At 55.3% G+C, this 16499-nt stretch overlaps 5 protein-coding genes across 5 annotated transcripts; 3 read left to right on the top strand and 2 right to left on the bottom strand.

The window, feature by feature from the left end:
• Positions 1-1736: 1736 nt before the first annotated feature.
• On the top strand, positions 1737-3258 carry LY79DRAFT_540750 (uncharacterized protein). Its single transcript, XM_060556892.1, has 2 exons — positions 1737-2362; positions 2424-3258. The coding sequence occupies exons 1-2, from the start codon at positions 2068-2070 to the stop codon at positions 2783-2785; spliced, it is 657 nt and encodes a 218-aa protein (XP_060418464.1). The 5' UTR covers positions 1737-2067; the 3' UTR covers positions 2786-3258.
• Positions 3259-5005: 1747 nt separating this feature from the next.
• LY79DRAFT_353431 (uncharacterized protein) lies at positions 5006-6390 on the top strand. The gene has a single exon (XM_060552664.1). It carries the CDS (start codon positions 5304-5306, stop codon positions 6177-6179), a length of 876 nt encoding a protein of 291 aa, XP_060418463.1. The 5' UTR covers positions 5006-5303; the 3' UTR covers positions 6180-6390.
• Positions 6391-6601: 211 nt separating this feature from the next.
• On the bottom strand, positions 6602-8017 carry LY79DRAFT_507489 (uncharacterized protein; the record flags this gene model as incomplete). Its single annotated transcript, XM_060553835.1, has 2 exons — positions 6602-7420; positions 7490-8017. The coding sequence occupies 2 exons, from the start codon at positions 8015-8017 to the stop codon at positions 6602-6604; spliced, it is 1347 nt and encodes a 448-aa protein (XP_060418462.1).
• A 1832-nt stretch (positions 8018-9849) lies between these two features.
• On the bottom strand, positions 9850-11556 carry LY79DRAFT_507264 (velvet factor-domain-containing protein; the record flags this gene model as incomplete). Its single annotated transcript, XM_060553812.1, has 2 exons — positions 9850-11336; positions 11400-11556. 2 exons carry the CDS (start codon positions 11554-11556, stop codon positions 9850-9852), a joined length of 1644 nt encoding a protein of 547 aa, XP_060418461.1.
• Positions 11557-14782: 3226 nt separating this feature from the next.
• Positions 14783-16004, top strand: LY79DRAFT_353370 (uncharacterized protein). Its single transcript, XM_060552663.1, has 2 exons — positions 14783-15317; positions 15514-16004. Exons 1-2 carry the CDS (start codon positions 15113-15115, stop codon positions 15918-15920), a joined length of 612 nt encoding a protein of 203 aa, XP_060418460.1. The 5' UTR covers positions 14783-15112; the 3' UTR covers positions 15921-16004.
• The last annotated feature ends 495 nt before the right edge of the window (positions 16005-16499 follow it).

Below are 16499 nucleotides of genomic sequence, written 5' to 3'. Positions count from 1 at the left end.
TAGACAACACAAGTACTATAAACACTTGCAAGACCTACTAGCAAAAAAAAGCTAGCAAATGTCCTATAACAGCTAGTAGATATTAGCTACACTAGTCCTACAATAGAAGGTAGTTATTTTTTTTACCCTCTGTTACCTACTAGCTAGCTGTTACAGGCCAGAGCCACAGTAAGTGTGGCAGGGCTTTGCCCACCAGTGCCACCACGACGCGCAAGGCCAGCAAAGTGGGCGCGCTCGGTTAACGCTCGGTTAGCGCCCCTATGTAACCTCACGCGCACAATACGCACACCACTGTAAATAACCTTTCTTTCTTAGTCTAGATTATTCGTATCGAGTTGCCAACTTGCCATACATCTGTCGGAAGGTGGTGCTAGCCTTTTACACTAGCCTACCATTAGTAAAAACACAACTAAGTCTACTATAGTTATAGCCTTGAATTTATAGCCTTTTAACTAATGTATTTATTATCTGAATTACTACTTTTACGTAGAGAAATCTATTTAACTAATAATAACACTATTTGTCTTACTTTAGCCTATTACTAATTGGTAATTACTACACTTTGACAAATTCAAGACCACAACTACAGTAAGTTCGCCATAGATACACCATTAATATACGCCTAATTAAACAAGGATAACCGCCGTATCTATACACTTTAACATTAGCCTACAGTGGGTAGCGGTTAACAGGCAGACACTTTGCGGGGCAGCACTTGAGTCATCAAAGTACCTTGTCAAGCGAATCGGCCGAACGGCCAAAAGGTAGGGGTCAATTGAAGTGGTGTGAAAAGTCTGAATTCTAGGTGCTTCTGTCTATTTCTGTAGAGTGCCTAATATGTGGCCCTGTGCCACACCTGTGGCTGTGGCCTATGCACTGTGTCTACGCCACCTCTGTGGCTCATGTGGTTTACTACCGTAACATACCTCTTAAAGTCTCTCGCTTATCCCGCACAGACCTATACACAGACTAGCTTACCCTTTCGCTAAGAAAAAAAAAACAAAAAACAGAGATATCTCTATTAGCTTAAAGTGCATCTAAAATATAGTAGCACAAATTAACTTTTTAGACAAATTTACCCTTAGAAACACTACCTCTAGTTAAGAAAAAAATTAGGCTATAGTATATACTATTAAAGAAGCTTTTTTTCTCCTTTTGTTGACTTAGAAGTTAAAGATTCAAAGTTAGTGATGTAGGGACAGAAGTGACTTAAGAGGAGGTGGGTCAGTACTTTAAGATAGTCTGAGATGCTAAGGTTTGACCCACAATGTGCCTACCTGTTAACTGCTACCCTACAGTGCCCTCTCCTGCCTTTAACTTTGTAATATTTTGCAATATTTTATAATATAAGACAACAGTAGTCTACCTATCTATGTGCATTAGTGTAAGTTAGTGTGCATTAGCGTAGAACTTAATCTAACCAATCTGCAAGGGTTATTTTGGGTTATTCTGAATCTGACTACTCCGCGAAGGGCACCTATACAACGAAAAAACGTCTGTGCTTTGGTGATTTTTCCACTTAACTCCAGACTGCCTACTACTTCTGTTACAGCTTTGCCTCCACTTCAGTAGCAGTCGCTCCAGAAAATTCTTCACTGTGTGTACAGCGCAACTGCCTTCTATTTTCGCACGTATCAACTTTGCATAACTCTGTGAATCCCTCGCCAATACCCCTGCCCTAACTTTTCGGCCCCACAACAGATGCCCCCCCCCCCCCCCCCCCCGAAGCTAGAATACCCCCCTACGAACTGTGCTCCCTCCGTCTATTAGCGGCTTTTTTAGGTCGCTAGGGCATATCACCCGCAACCCGCGCTCCCGCGACGATGCTCTGCAGTAGCGTCCTCTCAGCGTCGTTCGACCCACTATCATGATGCGAAATATGCCTAGGTTAGGCAGGCTACCTTGTCATGAAGGATGAAAGAGCGTGGGGGACGCCCGCCCAGGCGTAGTGAGTTCGGCTCGAGGAATAGAAACAAACGTCTTGCTTAGCTCAAGCAGAGATAACGGGAGCGACAGCCACTACCTCTGAGGCTTGTGTCCTGCCAATGAGGAACTTGGACCAAACTCATGTCTGACCGCCAAGCGGCATGCCGACTGTTAAGTAATGATAGGGACTTCTGTGTTCTGCAGGTGCGTTGCAATACATTTTGGCCCGCAGTTTGCAAACATGCTGTCTTCAACCCTCCACGCCTTCGCGGCACGATGCTGCGATGCACTGCCACCAGAGTTGAGTGTATCATACGGTTGGCAGTGCTCTGCATAATTTGGATCCTTCCCGACTTACGTGTCTCAGCCTACGAGGCGAAGATTGGCGACTACTACATAGCTCTGATTACGACGTCTACTGTAGGCAGGCGATTGACTGGGGCCAGTGGTTAGCTATCAATTGTGGGGGGGACATGGCCGCTTTTTCATAACTGTACCACACGTATTCCGGCGTTGTTCATTTCCCCTGAAGTGGCTAGACATGCTGGCGGCCATGGGTTTACCAAGCCCTGATAATGAAAGGGTAAAAACGAAAAAAGAAAAAAAAAGCAACGGAGCGGGTAAAGGTGGAGAAACCGTGGTAAGCAGGGGGCGGGAGGATCCCGAGGCCGGCAATAACCGGCGGGAAAAGCGGGTCTTCGGGCATGTGGCTGCCGTATCGGAACAGTCCTTAGCTAACGGCCCCGGTACAGACTGCATTGCCTATAGCCTCTACGGCATGGGCATGGTAACCCTTGGTCAAGCCAGGTACGCTCTTATTATTCGTGAGCTTGGCCGGAGTCTATCAACGCAGAACTGAGTTGTTTGTTAGTGGCAGGCAGGCTTGCTTGCCTAGTTACAGCTGCATCCATAATCAGGCGAGTGCAATAGCCAATTGCGAGTTGGGGACGAATCGAGATGCGACAGCGCGATTCCCTTAGCCAATGCGTACGTGAAAGAAAAAGGTCATATAGGCAATGCTGACAGCAGGGCTTGCACACATGCAATGCAAAGCACCACTGACAGCGTCTCTATCACACGAGATAACGGTGACATGGAACTGGGGTGGAAGGGCGAGGAAACTCACCGACTGGTTCTACTACTTACATGGCTGCTTACACATAGCCGGCCAAGATATGCAACGCAACCAATGCCTATTCAATAGGGAAGTTGGCCAGGCTTACCTGCAGACCCGTAGTATACAAGCTTCACATTCTATCACAAATAGGTACAGAGGAGCCCGTCAAAAGACCTTGCAGGGCATGCCAAGGCGCTAGAAGCACCATCTCCCAGGCAATAGTATCAGTACAGCACAATACATCTCGGATCACATAATCGTCAACCTACTCCTAAAAGGGCCCCTAAGAATCAATCTCATGCTGCTGTAGCACTCCTATGCTCCAGACATATCTAGTAAGAGCTCAACAGGAGTGTATTCTTAAGTACTGAGGCTAGTATACTCCACTTTTGGTCTTAGCATTCTCCGCAAGGTCTTTTGACGGGCTCCTCTGTACAACGTCGTTGATGGAAGGCCGCAACTAGCGCCTCATGATATATCACTTGTGATGCTGACGACCTCGAACCTGATCGCCGATGACGTCTTCTACGGGCTTTGGCCCAGGCCCAACTTCCGCAACAAGACGGCCGACGAGCCCATCTCTGAGTGGCCCGTTTACGGGTGCGGAGCTACGACGTGCTCATGTTCTTCATCCTGCTACCTCTGTTTGGAAAACGCGCGACTGCTTTTGCCAGCCTGGTTGTGTTATGCCGCACCGGAGTCCAAGCCGACATCACGCAATGCACCAGCAACACCCCAGTACAGTACGCCAAGTGACTCGGCCTCGCCAGCGCCATCAAGACAGACGTGGATAACGGCAGCAGCAAAAAAGTTCCAACGCCAAGGAGGCCAGATATTGCCATATCGGCAGGTAGACAGAGCGGCCAGCCATCGGTGATTGTTTGTGTCAGCAAATCAGCTCAACCTTCTTCTTGCCTGCCCATCTACCTCCTTTGCGGCCTACGGTCAACCACCCGCACTCGTTGGGTTTTTGCCTGCATTCATGTTCCGGCATCGTGGTTTGCCACCGAGACTCGGTCAACACAACCCACCCGTCCGTCTGGAGATGAGCGGCTACCCACTCTAGCGTCTCGGCGGTTTCGGGTTCCAGTACGAGATCCACAACACCGGCGATCCGATGGCGGCAACAGGGACCAGCTGGGCGGTGGATCGTATAACCCTTCATATCAACCCTGAAAGAGAGTAGCAGAGAGCCAGCTGTAGGAAAGCCGACTATCCGGCCTTGCTGGGAGGCAGTCACATACCCGACCAGCTGCTCTTCTTCTCGCTGGCCAAGGGCTGACGGGCGCCCAGAGTGTGGCTGAGGACACTGCCTGGCGGACTTGGCTGTCAGAATAACCAGTCTGTTCAGCAATAGTCTTTAGAGGCAGATACCCATTGCAATAGAGGGCGCGTATCTATATGTAGTCAGCCTGCTTAAGGTGCTCTGTAAAGTCTGGCAGATGCCAGAAGTACTAAGATGTTAGTCGGCAGGATGTGCGGCCTAATACTACCTATCCAATGTACACCAACACTACGTCTACTCCCTAGAGTGCCGGGCAGCAGAGTTCTTCATAAACAAGAAAACGGTGCACCGTCCGGCATGTTTTTCCTTCCGGAGGAGAGACCGTTCAGTGGCCACCGTTTTCGGTTGCCAAAAACAGCACTCAGTGGTCGTTTCTGACCCGAAAAGAAAGAGTGTGAGGGGAGAGTGTTGATTTAGGGGTCGGAAAAGACCACCGAAAAAACCGGGTCCCGTTTTGGACGGCCCGCTTGCCTACGGGGTGAGTGGCTACCGTTACGGAACAGTACCCAAGCCAACGGCTCCGTCGCAGACCGTATTGCCCCACAAGTAGTTCCCCCCACGGCATATAAGTCCCTTTGAATAGGCCATTAATCACATGCGCTTGTTCTTCGCCCAGGGCGTCAAAGTCGTTCTCCCACACAGCCCAGTTAGTTTTCGGGATTTATCGCTTTTGCTGTCGGCATTGAGAAAAGAAAAAGAGAGAAAGAAAGGACCGGATTAGTGGGTTGTGTCGGTGGCGCACCGGACAAAGAGAGCTAGCTTGTCGCAGAAGCGGGCGGGCTGGCGCGTTTCTTCTAGGGGCAACGATGGCGCATATCACGCAACAGCAACAACAAGCGCCATCACCGAAGTGACGTTCACCCAGGGATCCGGTCCTCGTAACCGCTAACCAACCCGCCGGCTCACGTTGCAGCAACCAAGGCCCGTCAAGCGTCAGGGCCGGGAGGGAAGAGAGGGAAGAGAAGGGGGCCTCCGATGGACGAACCCCCCCTCCGAGAGGGATCAGAAGCAGACCGACCGACGCTCCCCCGTCTCTTCCATCGGGGTCATCACCAAGCCTCAACGACCCGAGCCCGAAGCTCGCTCCCCTCCCCCTTCTTAAACACGAAAGTGGAAACTTGCATTGCCTTGCCTTGCGCGCACCCAATCACACACATGGAAGAAAAAGAGCCACAGTCGACAGGGCAAGGTTTTGATTCATTCGCATCGCGTGGCGTCACGTCGGAAGGGGGGGGGGTCTCCTCTCCCTCCGAAGGTGAACCCCTCTTCTACAAACTGACCACGCATCCCTATCCTCTATGGCCCCGTCGTTTCTTGACAACGCGTCTCCTCCCCCCAGAGAACCAGCCCCCCGGGTGCCGTAACGTGGGCCCTGGCGAGCAGAACAACTCCAACAAGCGAGCCAAGGCAGTCTCGGTCCAACCCATCCCATATCAACACATCTGGGCCATGTATATACTGCGTAGCCCCCCCCCCGCGATCCCCTCTTCAAGGGCGGCGACGATAACTGGCAGCGCAAATGACAAGAAAAACAAAAAAAGACAACCCTGGTGTCCCCTCATCCCCGCCCGTGTGTGTGTCTCTCTCTCTATGAAGGAGAAGCAGACGAACGGGGGAGAGAACGGCAAGTGTCCGCTACATACACACATGGAGAGAGAAGAGAAGGAGAAATGCAAAAAAAAAAAAGAACAACAGACTTTCCTCAACGACAGGAAAACGCGAAAATCATCAGGGAAAGCAAAGGCCCCGCCAACCGTCGAGCAAGACCCTCCCCCGCCGTTCCCTCATACCGGCCCACATCGTTTCCCCCTTTCTTCGGTTTTTTTTTTCTTTCTGTTTCCACACAATTGATCGGTTTTTTTCCCGAGTCCGTCCATCGTTCCCTCACTCGCGTCCTTTATTTCCTTTGTTTCCGGTGTGTGCGTGAAACACTAAACGTCGATTGGTGCCCGCGTTCTCGACGCCCCAATAGGGGGCGAGGTGAGTGCGGTTCGTTGCTGGGGCAACCGAGCTTTGGTGGTTCTTCCATGGTACCGGACCCGTCGTGAGGGGGAAAAACAACCAAATTCGTACTGCGCGGTCGATGCAAATTTCGTGAAAGGAAAAAGAAACAAAAAAAGGTCGTTAAAATCGTCAAAAGTCGTGAGCTTCATTCGTCCGGGAAGTCGGTGTGCTGGGTTTCTCAACACGCCTACCTTCCACTATGGTCTTACCAAGCTTGGCAAGACCCATGGGGATGTGTATGTATGCGGTCATCTAGTAGACGACTTCCACTATGTGAAGCGCATGCCCCTCCACCGGCTGGGCAGCTCGCGCTCTTGCACGGCGATGCGGTTCTCTCCCTCGCAGCCAAACCCGCGGCTCTTAAAGTGATCGGGTCCGCACTGCATAGCCGTGCCATGGTTCGAGTTGGGCCTCAGACCCAGCGGCTCGGCCGCCTTGCGAGCGGTGCGCGAGGTCCACGCGCGGGCGGCCTCGGCAAAGGAGCGCCGGGAACCGTCCGAGTCGATGCTGCTGCGGGTGCTAGCCGCATACAGCGGGTTCGGCACCTCGAGGTCGGTGTCCATGAGGACGGGGCCGAGGAAGGACGAGGGCGCGTGCTTGGCCAGCCTGTTGCTCGCTCCTGTCGAGTTGCTAAACGACCGACGCACAAAGACCTTGCCGCCGCCGACGGCGCGAGGAGGCGGGGGAGGGGGCCGGTAGTCGGGCGGCGGCGGGGGAGGCATGGAATCCGACGAGGCATATTGCGCGTGGGACCGTCGCTTCTGCAGGTCAGGGGTGGATAGACCCACGGACATGCGCGAGGTCGATTTGCGCAGCTTCTTGGCGGCAAGCGAGTACTCTGCCGGGGGGAATCCGCGCTTCCTGTTTCCGTCGCGGGACTCGGGCAGCGGCTCGACCGCTTCCGTCAGCAGAGGAGGCCATTGGCCCGAGACGCGCTCGGCAAACGACTTTTTGTCCACGGGCGGCTTGATCGAATACATGGTAGTTGACGGATTGAGCGAGGGCGGAGGCGGCTGGCGGGTGGAGCGGATGGCATGCGCATCGAAGAAGCCGTCCTTCATCAGCTGCTGGTAGCTGGCCATGATCTCCTCTCTGCTGGGCATGCCCGCGACACCGCCAGCCGGAGCCATGGCCGCCGGCAGCGCGCCGGCACCGACTTCGCTGTCGCTGCCGCCTTCTTGGGCGAGAAGCTTGCTGTCCAGGCTGAGAGGACGCTTAACCCCCTTGTCCCTGACGAAGCTCAGCTTCTCGCGCAGGCCGCCCCAGAAGCCCTTCTTGCTGCCCTGGCTGCCGGAAGAGCTGGAGGGTCTCTTGACGTCGCCGTAGGCGACGGTCGGTTGGTGCAGGAGCGGCTGGGAGTGCTGATGCAGTGGCTGGTGGTACTGCTGCCGTTGAAGCCTCTCGGGCGAAAAGACTCCAGCGTCGGGGGCCTCGACATAGAAGTCCATGTGGAAGCGGCGCGCAATCTCGGTGGAGTCTTCCGGGCCGAGGAAATCAATAGGCGGCGCGGCCGAAGTACGGTCGTTCATGGACCCCTCGACGAAGCGGGAGTTGGCGCGCTGTATCGAGTTGGCGCGCTTCGTCGCGGGCCGCTGGGCTTTGTAAGCCGCCGAGATGTTTGGCGGCGGGCCCGTGATCGGGTGGGAGGTCAGCGGACCCGGCGCTGACGAGCCACCCATAGCCATTGTCGCTGGCGTCGTGATGCTCTGCGTCGATGTGTTGGGAGGTTTATCTGCGTGGTGACGGCGAGGACGGTGTTGGCGGTTTGTCAACTGAAAGGTTCAGCGACCGTTTCGCCCTCGCTTTCGAATCGGGAGAGAGGTACAATGTGTCGTCCGAGCTTGATGAATAGGTAAGAGGGCGAGAAGGAGGTTGCGACGCCGATGTGCTGCCGCTGCTGATGCTGCTGTTACGGCCGAAAAGGTTTTTTGTTTACTTTCCAGCGTTACAACTGCCACATGCTCCGCAGCCCGTACGCACACAACAACAACGACGACAACAACAACAACAACAACAACCTCTCTGTCGTCGCGGTCTTCTTCCCTGCACGGCTGCTGCAGCAGATATGGAAAACGATGTAGGTATAATGAAATACGGCGATGAGGGGAGGGAAAGAAGACTCTCGAGCAAGTGGGGAGGGGGGGAAGGGGGGGTATAGATGGGGATGCGCGGAGGTATTGAGAGGGAGCAATCTGACGGAATGTGTAAAGTGAGGTAGGTGGTGGTGGCAGGCGTCGCGTGGTTGGGCGTGTTGATCTTGTATGACTAGAGGGATTGGAAGGGCAACGATGAAGACCGGGTGTGTTGACAGGGGGCGGGGGCGCATGCCGAGTCCCCGCTATTTTGCCAGCTATTGCTATCGATGTTTTTCTATTGCCCCGTCCCCTTGCTGCTGTCCAGCAGTTGTTATTGCTGTCCCACTACTCTTGTCACTTACTTGCTTGCTTGCTCGCCCACCCCCGGATCACAGGAACAAACCGGGGAAATGGCCCTTTGTTGCTCGTTGCGTTGCTCGGGCAAACAAAACAGGTCCGGCCGTCCACATTCGTTCGTCCCTTGGACGCGACCCTCCCACGCTCCACTTGGCGTGTTGCCCTCGCCGGGCGTTCTCACCTTAAAAACCGGTCTTGAGCTTTGGCCATGTGGCCCCTTGCACATTGCACATTTTGCTATTCCCCCCCCCCCCCCTGGGGCCCTCTCCACTCATTCACCTACTCTCTTACTAACTAACACACGCTCTCTTCACTCTCACTCACTCACTCACTCTCGGCGCTCTCGTTTCACTCATCGTCACTCACCACGCAGCTTGTTCACGCGACAATCCTCGCAGCAATTCACACAAACGTTCCGCTTTTGAGTATTGAAACCTTTCCCATTTTCTTATGCAAAATAGAAATGAAAATAAAAATGAAAAAAGTACCCAAAGTGTTATTTACCCCGGCCCTCAGGGCGCATAGGCAAAAAGAAACCCCCCCTCCTCCAAGAAAAACCCCCCCCCCCAGTGCCATCGTACGCGATATCCGTATACCCATGACCATACATAGCAGCACATGACATCCGGGCAACCCCAAGACACGTTATAGCCAACTCTGTTGTGCCCGTCTTCTCACATAACATAACCGCCATTGATCGGGTTTCAAACCCCGATTTGAATCATGCCGAGGGCCTGTCAGCCCAAGGCTTTTCTGCCGAGAATAGAAAAAAAGAAAAGAAAAAAAAAGGTAAGGAGATGTTCTGATCGCTTGTGGCTAGACAAACAGCCGTCATGATCATAGAGAGTGTTGTTCAGAGGTTGTTGCGCGTGGTAGCATGACATAGGAAAAGCGGCCAAAGCACGCCGCGAATGGCTCCCAATGGTTTATACAGTTTGATGAATTGTTGCCCCCCGCCCGCGCCCATCCGTTTAAACACCCGGATGCTTTGTACCAAGAACGCCTGATGCCGGATATATCCATCCCTACAAAGACAAGAAAAGCTGCCGAAACGCCGTTGAAGCACACGTACCACGCCGCCTGGCTCAAGGCACAAACGAGTTGCTTTGGCTGAGCTTATGCGACCCATCGGCACGCTTGTATTGCATCTCCGTCGGATGGTAAAGGTTGTAGGTGCTGTGGTGAGGCTCTTGCGGGCGTTGTCTGTCGTACAGGGAGCGCGTGTCCTCGGAGAACGTCTCCCCGTACCCACGCTTGGCGCCGGCACGAGCAATCTCGGGCACCGGGTTGTACATCGAGGGAGGTGCGGCCTCGATGTAATCCGTGCGGCTGGCCAAATGGGAAGGTGCCGTGAGCCTCTCGATAGAAGGAAGCATGGGCGGCAGCTTGGTACCCATCTGAGGGGGAGCGTCGGACACGGGAGCCAACTGTCTGGGAGGCAGAGAATCTCTCCTGTACTCGGACTCGCGTCTGGCCATGTCCATGTCCTTGGAGCCGGGCGCCGAGCCGTAGACGGAGGGAGATGGCGGCACGATCATGGCAGAAGGGCGTCTGTCGTACACATCACGGGGCGTTGGCGGCGGGTTGCTCGTGGCGTATTGAGAGCTGGGCCGGCTGTAGCCGTAGCTGGAGGCTGAGTGGTACGGCGACGGCTGGTTGGATTGGTAGGAAGTGTTCGTGGGCGAAATGGGCAGTGGCTGCGCTGAAGGTTGAGGGTACTGGTGAGGGGGGTATGGCGCGCTGGACGACGTGTCGGACCCGAACCGCAGGTGAACATTGGTCGACGGCGGTGCCGGGCCGTATGCCATGGGCGGCGGCGGTGGCGGCGGCGGCGCCTGGAACGACGACTCAACGGCGGAAGGCCTCCGCTCAGGGGCAGGCGGGTATGTGGCGCGGTGTTCGCTGCTGTTGCTCGTCGATCGAGCTCGGAATTGCTCGGCGTTGCTGCGGATCTCGGGCGTCTGCGTCCTCCTGCCATTCCTGTACTCGTTCTCCGGGTTGTTCTCGAAATCGTTTCCGGCCGGCTTGCCATCACGTCTCCTCATACGGACGTCGCGGCGGATTCTCACACGGCATCCCTGCTCCGAGATGGTCTTGCTTAGGCTCGTGCTCTCCGTGAGGCCAGGGAACTTCTTGGCGCTGAATACGTTGAAAGGAACCGACTTGACTGCCAATCTGTACATGAAAGCTGGGTTGAGGGCCTCGTCGGCGGCGTCACCATCCGGGTCGCGATCCTCCTCCTGCTTGATATCCTCGTAAAGGTGGAAGGCCAGGACGTAGCGTCCCTCGTGGCGAACTGACAAGTCGGGAAAGAGGAAGTAGCCGGCCTCGCTGGGTCGGTCGAGGTAGGCCATTCCGGAGACGGGCATGCCGGTCAAGACGGGAGCCGAGGTCGCGGCGGGAGTGTTGACGCGTCCATGGGCCATGGGGCGAGCAGGGCAGAGTTCGGCGTAGAGGAAGAAGTTTGCCCTGTAAATGAAGGTGACATCGCGGGCTTCCTCCCTGGTAGGGCCCTCGTAAACGTGCAGCTGCACGACGGGAGGTGGGTCGACAGGGCGACGGTCAGCGGCAGCTATACATCAAATGTCAGAAGGCGGTTCAGACAAGACGGCAGAGACGTCGAGATATATCTTACACTTTTGGCCGGAACCACAAGCACGCGCACGCTCGGGCTGTTGCAAGACCTTCAGCTCGTAGAACATTCTCTTGCCATTCCTCGTCGGCCTGTCGGTGAAGGTCTCCGACTCTCCGATCGTGTCCACCGGGGGACGGTGCTCGACTATGGGCGTCATTGTGAACAGTGGATGATAGGGTTGTCGAGTGGTGTTGTTTGCGGTAATCGATGCGGATCTACCTCGCAAGATCGGATTTTCGGTCGATCGACAGCCGTGCACCAATCTGGTCGAGCGTTAGAAACCGAGTGACCGGACCAGTGGCTCATGCGTGATGCAGGCCTTAACGATGCCTGCGCTCATTCGTTTTCTTTTTCTCTTTTTCCTCCTCCCTTCCCCTCTGGAATTCAAGGAGAATCCGGCAGGCAGGGAGGATGCTGGCCCAACAGAACGGAACGCAGGGCGCGAGGCTGTCTCCACCAGCAGTGACCTACTTACCAAGCACGCAAAAGCAGGATGAATAAACGGTAGCCGTCCCTAGAAATAGCAAGCCCTTTTCGCTTCGTACCGGGTCGAGAATCGGGGGCTGTAGAGAGTCGAGGGGGGGCGGCGATGTCGGCAATGGCGACTGCGACGGTTGAGGTTGTCGAGTATCGCAGACGACTTGGTGCGGTTGGTGAACAGAAGGAAGGGAAGAGAGCGGCGAGTGGGAATGGAGGTTTGATGAAGGAGAGCGATGGGAAAAGAGTGGGACAGGGTGGGTAGAAAAGAGTGGGAAGCGAAGGGACGCAATTGGCTTTGAGGGCGTCAGAGGTTCTGATGGCTGGGAACTTGGCTGGACTGGGGGGGGGGTGGGGGGGGGTGGAGGGAGGGTATGTAAGAATACACCATACCTGCCTGCCCAGTAGACCCCCCAGTACGACTAGGGCCAAAGGGGGGCGGGACAGGTGGACCAGACAGTGTGTCATACGGAGGTGGACTTACTTGGGGAGGAGGGGGGTGCCCAGTAGCACAAACAAGGGACTAAATAGCAGGCACTTGAGCTGGGAGTTTTAGCGCTGCCAAGGGGGGCGGACGACGGTGGAGAAGCGAGCAAAAGAACTGGAGGACACACCCGGGGGGTGCACATGTCCCGTAAGCTGGCACTGGGTGTGGGTAGGAGAGGGACCCAACGCCTCGGACTGGGGCCCCAGTTGACTCGGCGATAACTGGTACACTACCAACTAGGTATGTATGCTTGCTATGTTTGGGTAGGTAGGTAGTGTATAGTGTAGTGTACACAGTAGTAGGAGTAGGGACCAGGCGACAAAGGTAGCCGCTCCGAGGCCAAACCCAGAACAGCCCGTACTGTACCCACCATCTACCTAGGTAGGTAAGTAACGTAATGTAAGGTTGGGTAGGTAGGGTATCTGGGTTACGGATACCGGTACTACCTCGGTATGGTGCTCAGTCCTCCTCGTCCCCTTCCAGTCCTTCATCATTGAAGGCACCACTGGGAAACCAACAGAGAGGCGCTTCAGGGTACCGGCTGCCATGCGTATCCGTAATTAGCACGGCACACCCCCCTCCGGTCCTGTCCCGGGTTCACGAGAGCTTGATTCATTCTGTAGGGCCCTTGGCCAAAGTTTTATGCGAATGGTGCACCGCTTTGGAAAACCTTGGTCGGGCTTTGGGGGGGCCGGCGCCGATGGCGCTGACGGCGCTGTTGCGAAGCTAGATTGGGCTGACTTCCCACGATCGCGTATGACGGAGCAGAAGGGGCAGGCCTGGTCCTCCAACTCTGCCATTAGCACGAAACCTCGGGGGGGCGAGACAGCACGCAGTTTAAACAGGGGGAGGAGGAGGAGGAGAATGCCCGTATCAAGCCGGTGATGCTGCGGCACTGTCAGGTAGGCAAGTTAGGTAGGTGGCTGAGAAACGACGACCATCTGGATGGATACCTGTGACGGGCGTCTATTCCTAGGCGTGTCGCCTTGTACCCAGTGCGCGCGCAAGCGAGAAGATGAACCAAGACATTGGACAAGCACCTGCCTCTGTAGGGCAGCGGACGCTAGATTCAGATCTAGTCCTTAGACGTCGCGCACTTCGTCACCCGCACATGGGGGGCGAAGGCACCACTACACCAAGCAAGATGCTAGCGAAGCGCTGGCTTGGGTTCTTTTGCTGGCGTGTCGAACCCGAGGATGTTTGTGCTGGGGGACGATCTGCAGATTGCGTTAGTCAGCACGCATCCTGCTGGCTAGAAGCGAGAGAGTGTGTGAGTGACGGTGCGTCGGGTGCTCATCTATACTACCGGTATACTTTCTCTGCTTCGCAAGGCAATGGCTGGCCGGCAGGCAGCCTTCAAGCAGCGCGAGCGCGCGACCAACCATCGGCGCTAGACTGGGAGCGGCGGAGGGATACGGTATCACGGACATTTCATTGAAAAAGGTTGCTACGCTTATCTATGCAGGTAGACAGACATAGGGGAGAGGGGACGCTTTGGGCGATCGTCAGTGATCATCACTCATCATCCTTCCCAGCGTAGCGGTTCGAGGCAGCGTGCGCGCGCACCATTAGAGTTTCTAGGACTGTCCCCGTGGCAGGGCAGTGGTTTTTTGGTTTTTTTTTTCTCCCCGTAATCCCTTACCTTTTGTTGCTTGCCCCCCCCCCCCCCCCCTTTTTTTTTCTTTTTCCTTTTTTTCCCCGTGTCAAATGAAAAAAACGGTCAGTGCAGTGCCAGCCCAAGGACGCATAACGAGCCGGAGTCTCGGGTTCGATCTGAGAAGCCGTCACTGGGCACTGTGATTGCGACTGTGGGCGAAGCCTGCGTACGAAAGAGAGAGAGAGAGAGAGAGCCCGCCGCCATGGTTTTCATGGCTCTAAAGACATCCGTCTGGTCGGGTCCAGTCAATAGAACCGACTCTTGCGCCTTCAACTCAGTCATCGCATGACCAGTCTTCCCCGAACAGCCTCACCCGAACAATCTGACAGGTCGGGTCTGAAGAAAAAGAAGGGGAAAAAAAAAGAATAAGAAAGAAAAGAAGAAAATTGAGTGAGCCTTCTTCCTCTTTCCTTTCGCTTAGCTACCTCGAGCCCGGCCTAAACCCGCCAAACCCGCCCACCCAATTCAAGGATGCATCTGCAGCTACTGTAAGGCGCTGTTTCCATTGCGGCTTTCAGTCGCTAGGGTGGTGCAGGTGCAGGTGTGCCGTCGAACCCCCCTCCCCTCCCTTCCTCGCAGGACGGACGCACGTACGACCTCGATGCAGCCACGCACAGCCTACTTGGCCCATTGTGTCGTCGCTCTCGCGGCGCGATGTCCCCCCCCCTCCCCAGAGCAATGGTCTCCGGGTCTGTCATTTGTCACCTTTATCCCCCCTCCATGGGTAGGTATCCACCAAAGAGCCGAACAAGCCAATCCTAAACCATGGACCGTCCCAGTCGTTGCCGTCCACCCATGCTTGTCCCAACGCGGGCCTTCCCTGGTTCGTGCCCAGATGCTCACCCAAGCCGGAGATGCCAGGATCTGTAAAACACAACCAATGGGAGGCGCTCAGTATGCATCGAGGGGCCCTGTCACTTGGGTCGCGACTACAGTGCGCGAGAGGGAGGGGGGTACCCGTCTCTTTCGATGCTAACGAGGCCCCCCATGTGATTGCCTTGCCTTCCCTACCTTGCCTTGCTTGTTTGCTTGCTTGCCCGCTTGCTCGCCTCTCTTGCGCGATGAGATACGCCGTGGTGATATTGGTGGAGGATGAATGGCCTTTTCACGTCGCGCAGACCGACCACGGTGTGCACCACCCACCGGTGCTGCAAAAAATACGCCCGTCATGGTGAGACATTCCACGTACGCCGCGCCCGCGAGACTTTACGTTGCAGTGGCCTCGACAGACAGACAGACAGACAGACAGACAGGACAGCATCGCTTCCATTGATGCAGCTGCAGCAGCAGCAGCCGGGTCAGCAGCCGCCCTTGAAAACACACACACACACACACACACACACACACAGCCCGGCCACCAATGCTTCTGGTGCACCAAGGCGAGACGAGACGTGTGCGAGCGTTTTTGCCGCTTTTTTCCCCCCATGCAATGCAGACGGCAAGTAAAAGACAAAAGTGACTGACTGACTGACTGACTACCCCGGACTCGCCAGTCTTCTCTGCCATCGCACGATATCGTCCCGTCTGTCAAGTCGCCGGCCGAGCTCAACCCCGCCAGGAAGCTGTGTCGTGCCGTTGTGTTACGCGCTCGGCCAGCACATCGATGAGAGAGGCTTGGATATCCGACGCGATCCAGGTGCATCGCATGAGGTACCCTAGGCCTCATTTCACGGCATCTCAAGCCCTTGCCGCCCTCCGCTCACTCACGCTGCGTGCACATACTACGAGCGAGCCAGCAGCTAGCCTGTACGGATATAACAGACCTCAAATCAGACGATGGTCTCTGGCATATGCCCGAAGGCCCACCGTCGGAGCGCATACCCATATCTCCCTCCCCCCCGCCCTATCCCGGCTGAGTGGGACAGGTCGAACGATGGTGGTTGAAGCGGGCGTTTCGTAAAGTGTCGACCCCTAGGGGCATAGGTTGGTCGTCATTTGCTTCGTTCCCGGCCAGCACACTGACGGTTCTGAATTCGGATAATACATCGTGGTTCGTGGCTCCACAGAGGATTTCGTCCCATCGAACGCTGTCCCCCCGGAATGGCCCCAAAACCCAGCACCGGACGTCATGTCTTGCTGCGTGCTTCAGATTGAGCTTGGGTCGGCCAAAGTTTTTGGAAAACTCTCTCTGTCGGCCCCAGAAAACCGCCGTAGCACCCGAGCAACCATTCCTGGTCTTGGCGCATTGGCTGGGTTTATTTTTATTTTATTTTATTTTTTTCTTACTCTTGTTTTATTCTCAAAGAAGGTGATGGCAACGACCCGGCCTGGTGGATGGGCTGCAACGTCCGAGATGGGCGTGGAAGAGGATTTGCGGCGAAGGACACAACTAAAGGCCCCCACAATAAGCCGAAAGGCATCCGCAGAAACGCCGTTCCCCACTTGCGCGTTATTCCCGAGAGCGTGTTTCGTGGTGTTGCTACGCACGCAGGCTGTCCTGGCTGGGACTTCGTGGAAAGACGAGAAATAAGCATACGAG

Source organism: Colletotrichum navitas (assembly GCF_030913465.1).
Source record: "Colletotrichum navitas strain CBS 125086 chromosome Unknown LY79scaffold_7, whole genome shotgun sequence".
NCBI classification, from domain to species: domain Eukaryota; kingdom Fungi; phylum Ascomycota; class Sordariomycetes; order Glomerellales; family Glomerellaceae; genus Colletotrichum; species Colletotrichum navitas.
This window is presented reverse-complemented; position numbering and strand designations above follow the sequence as displayed.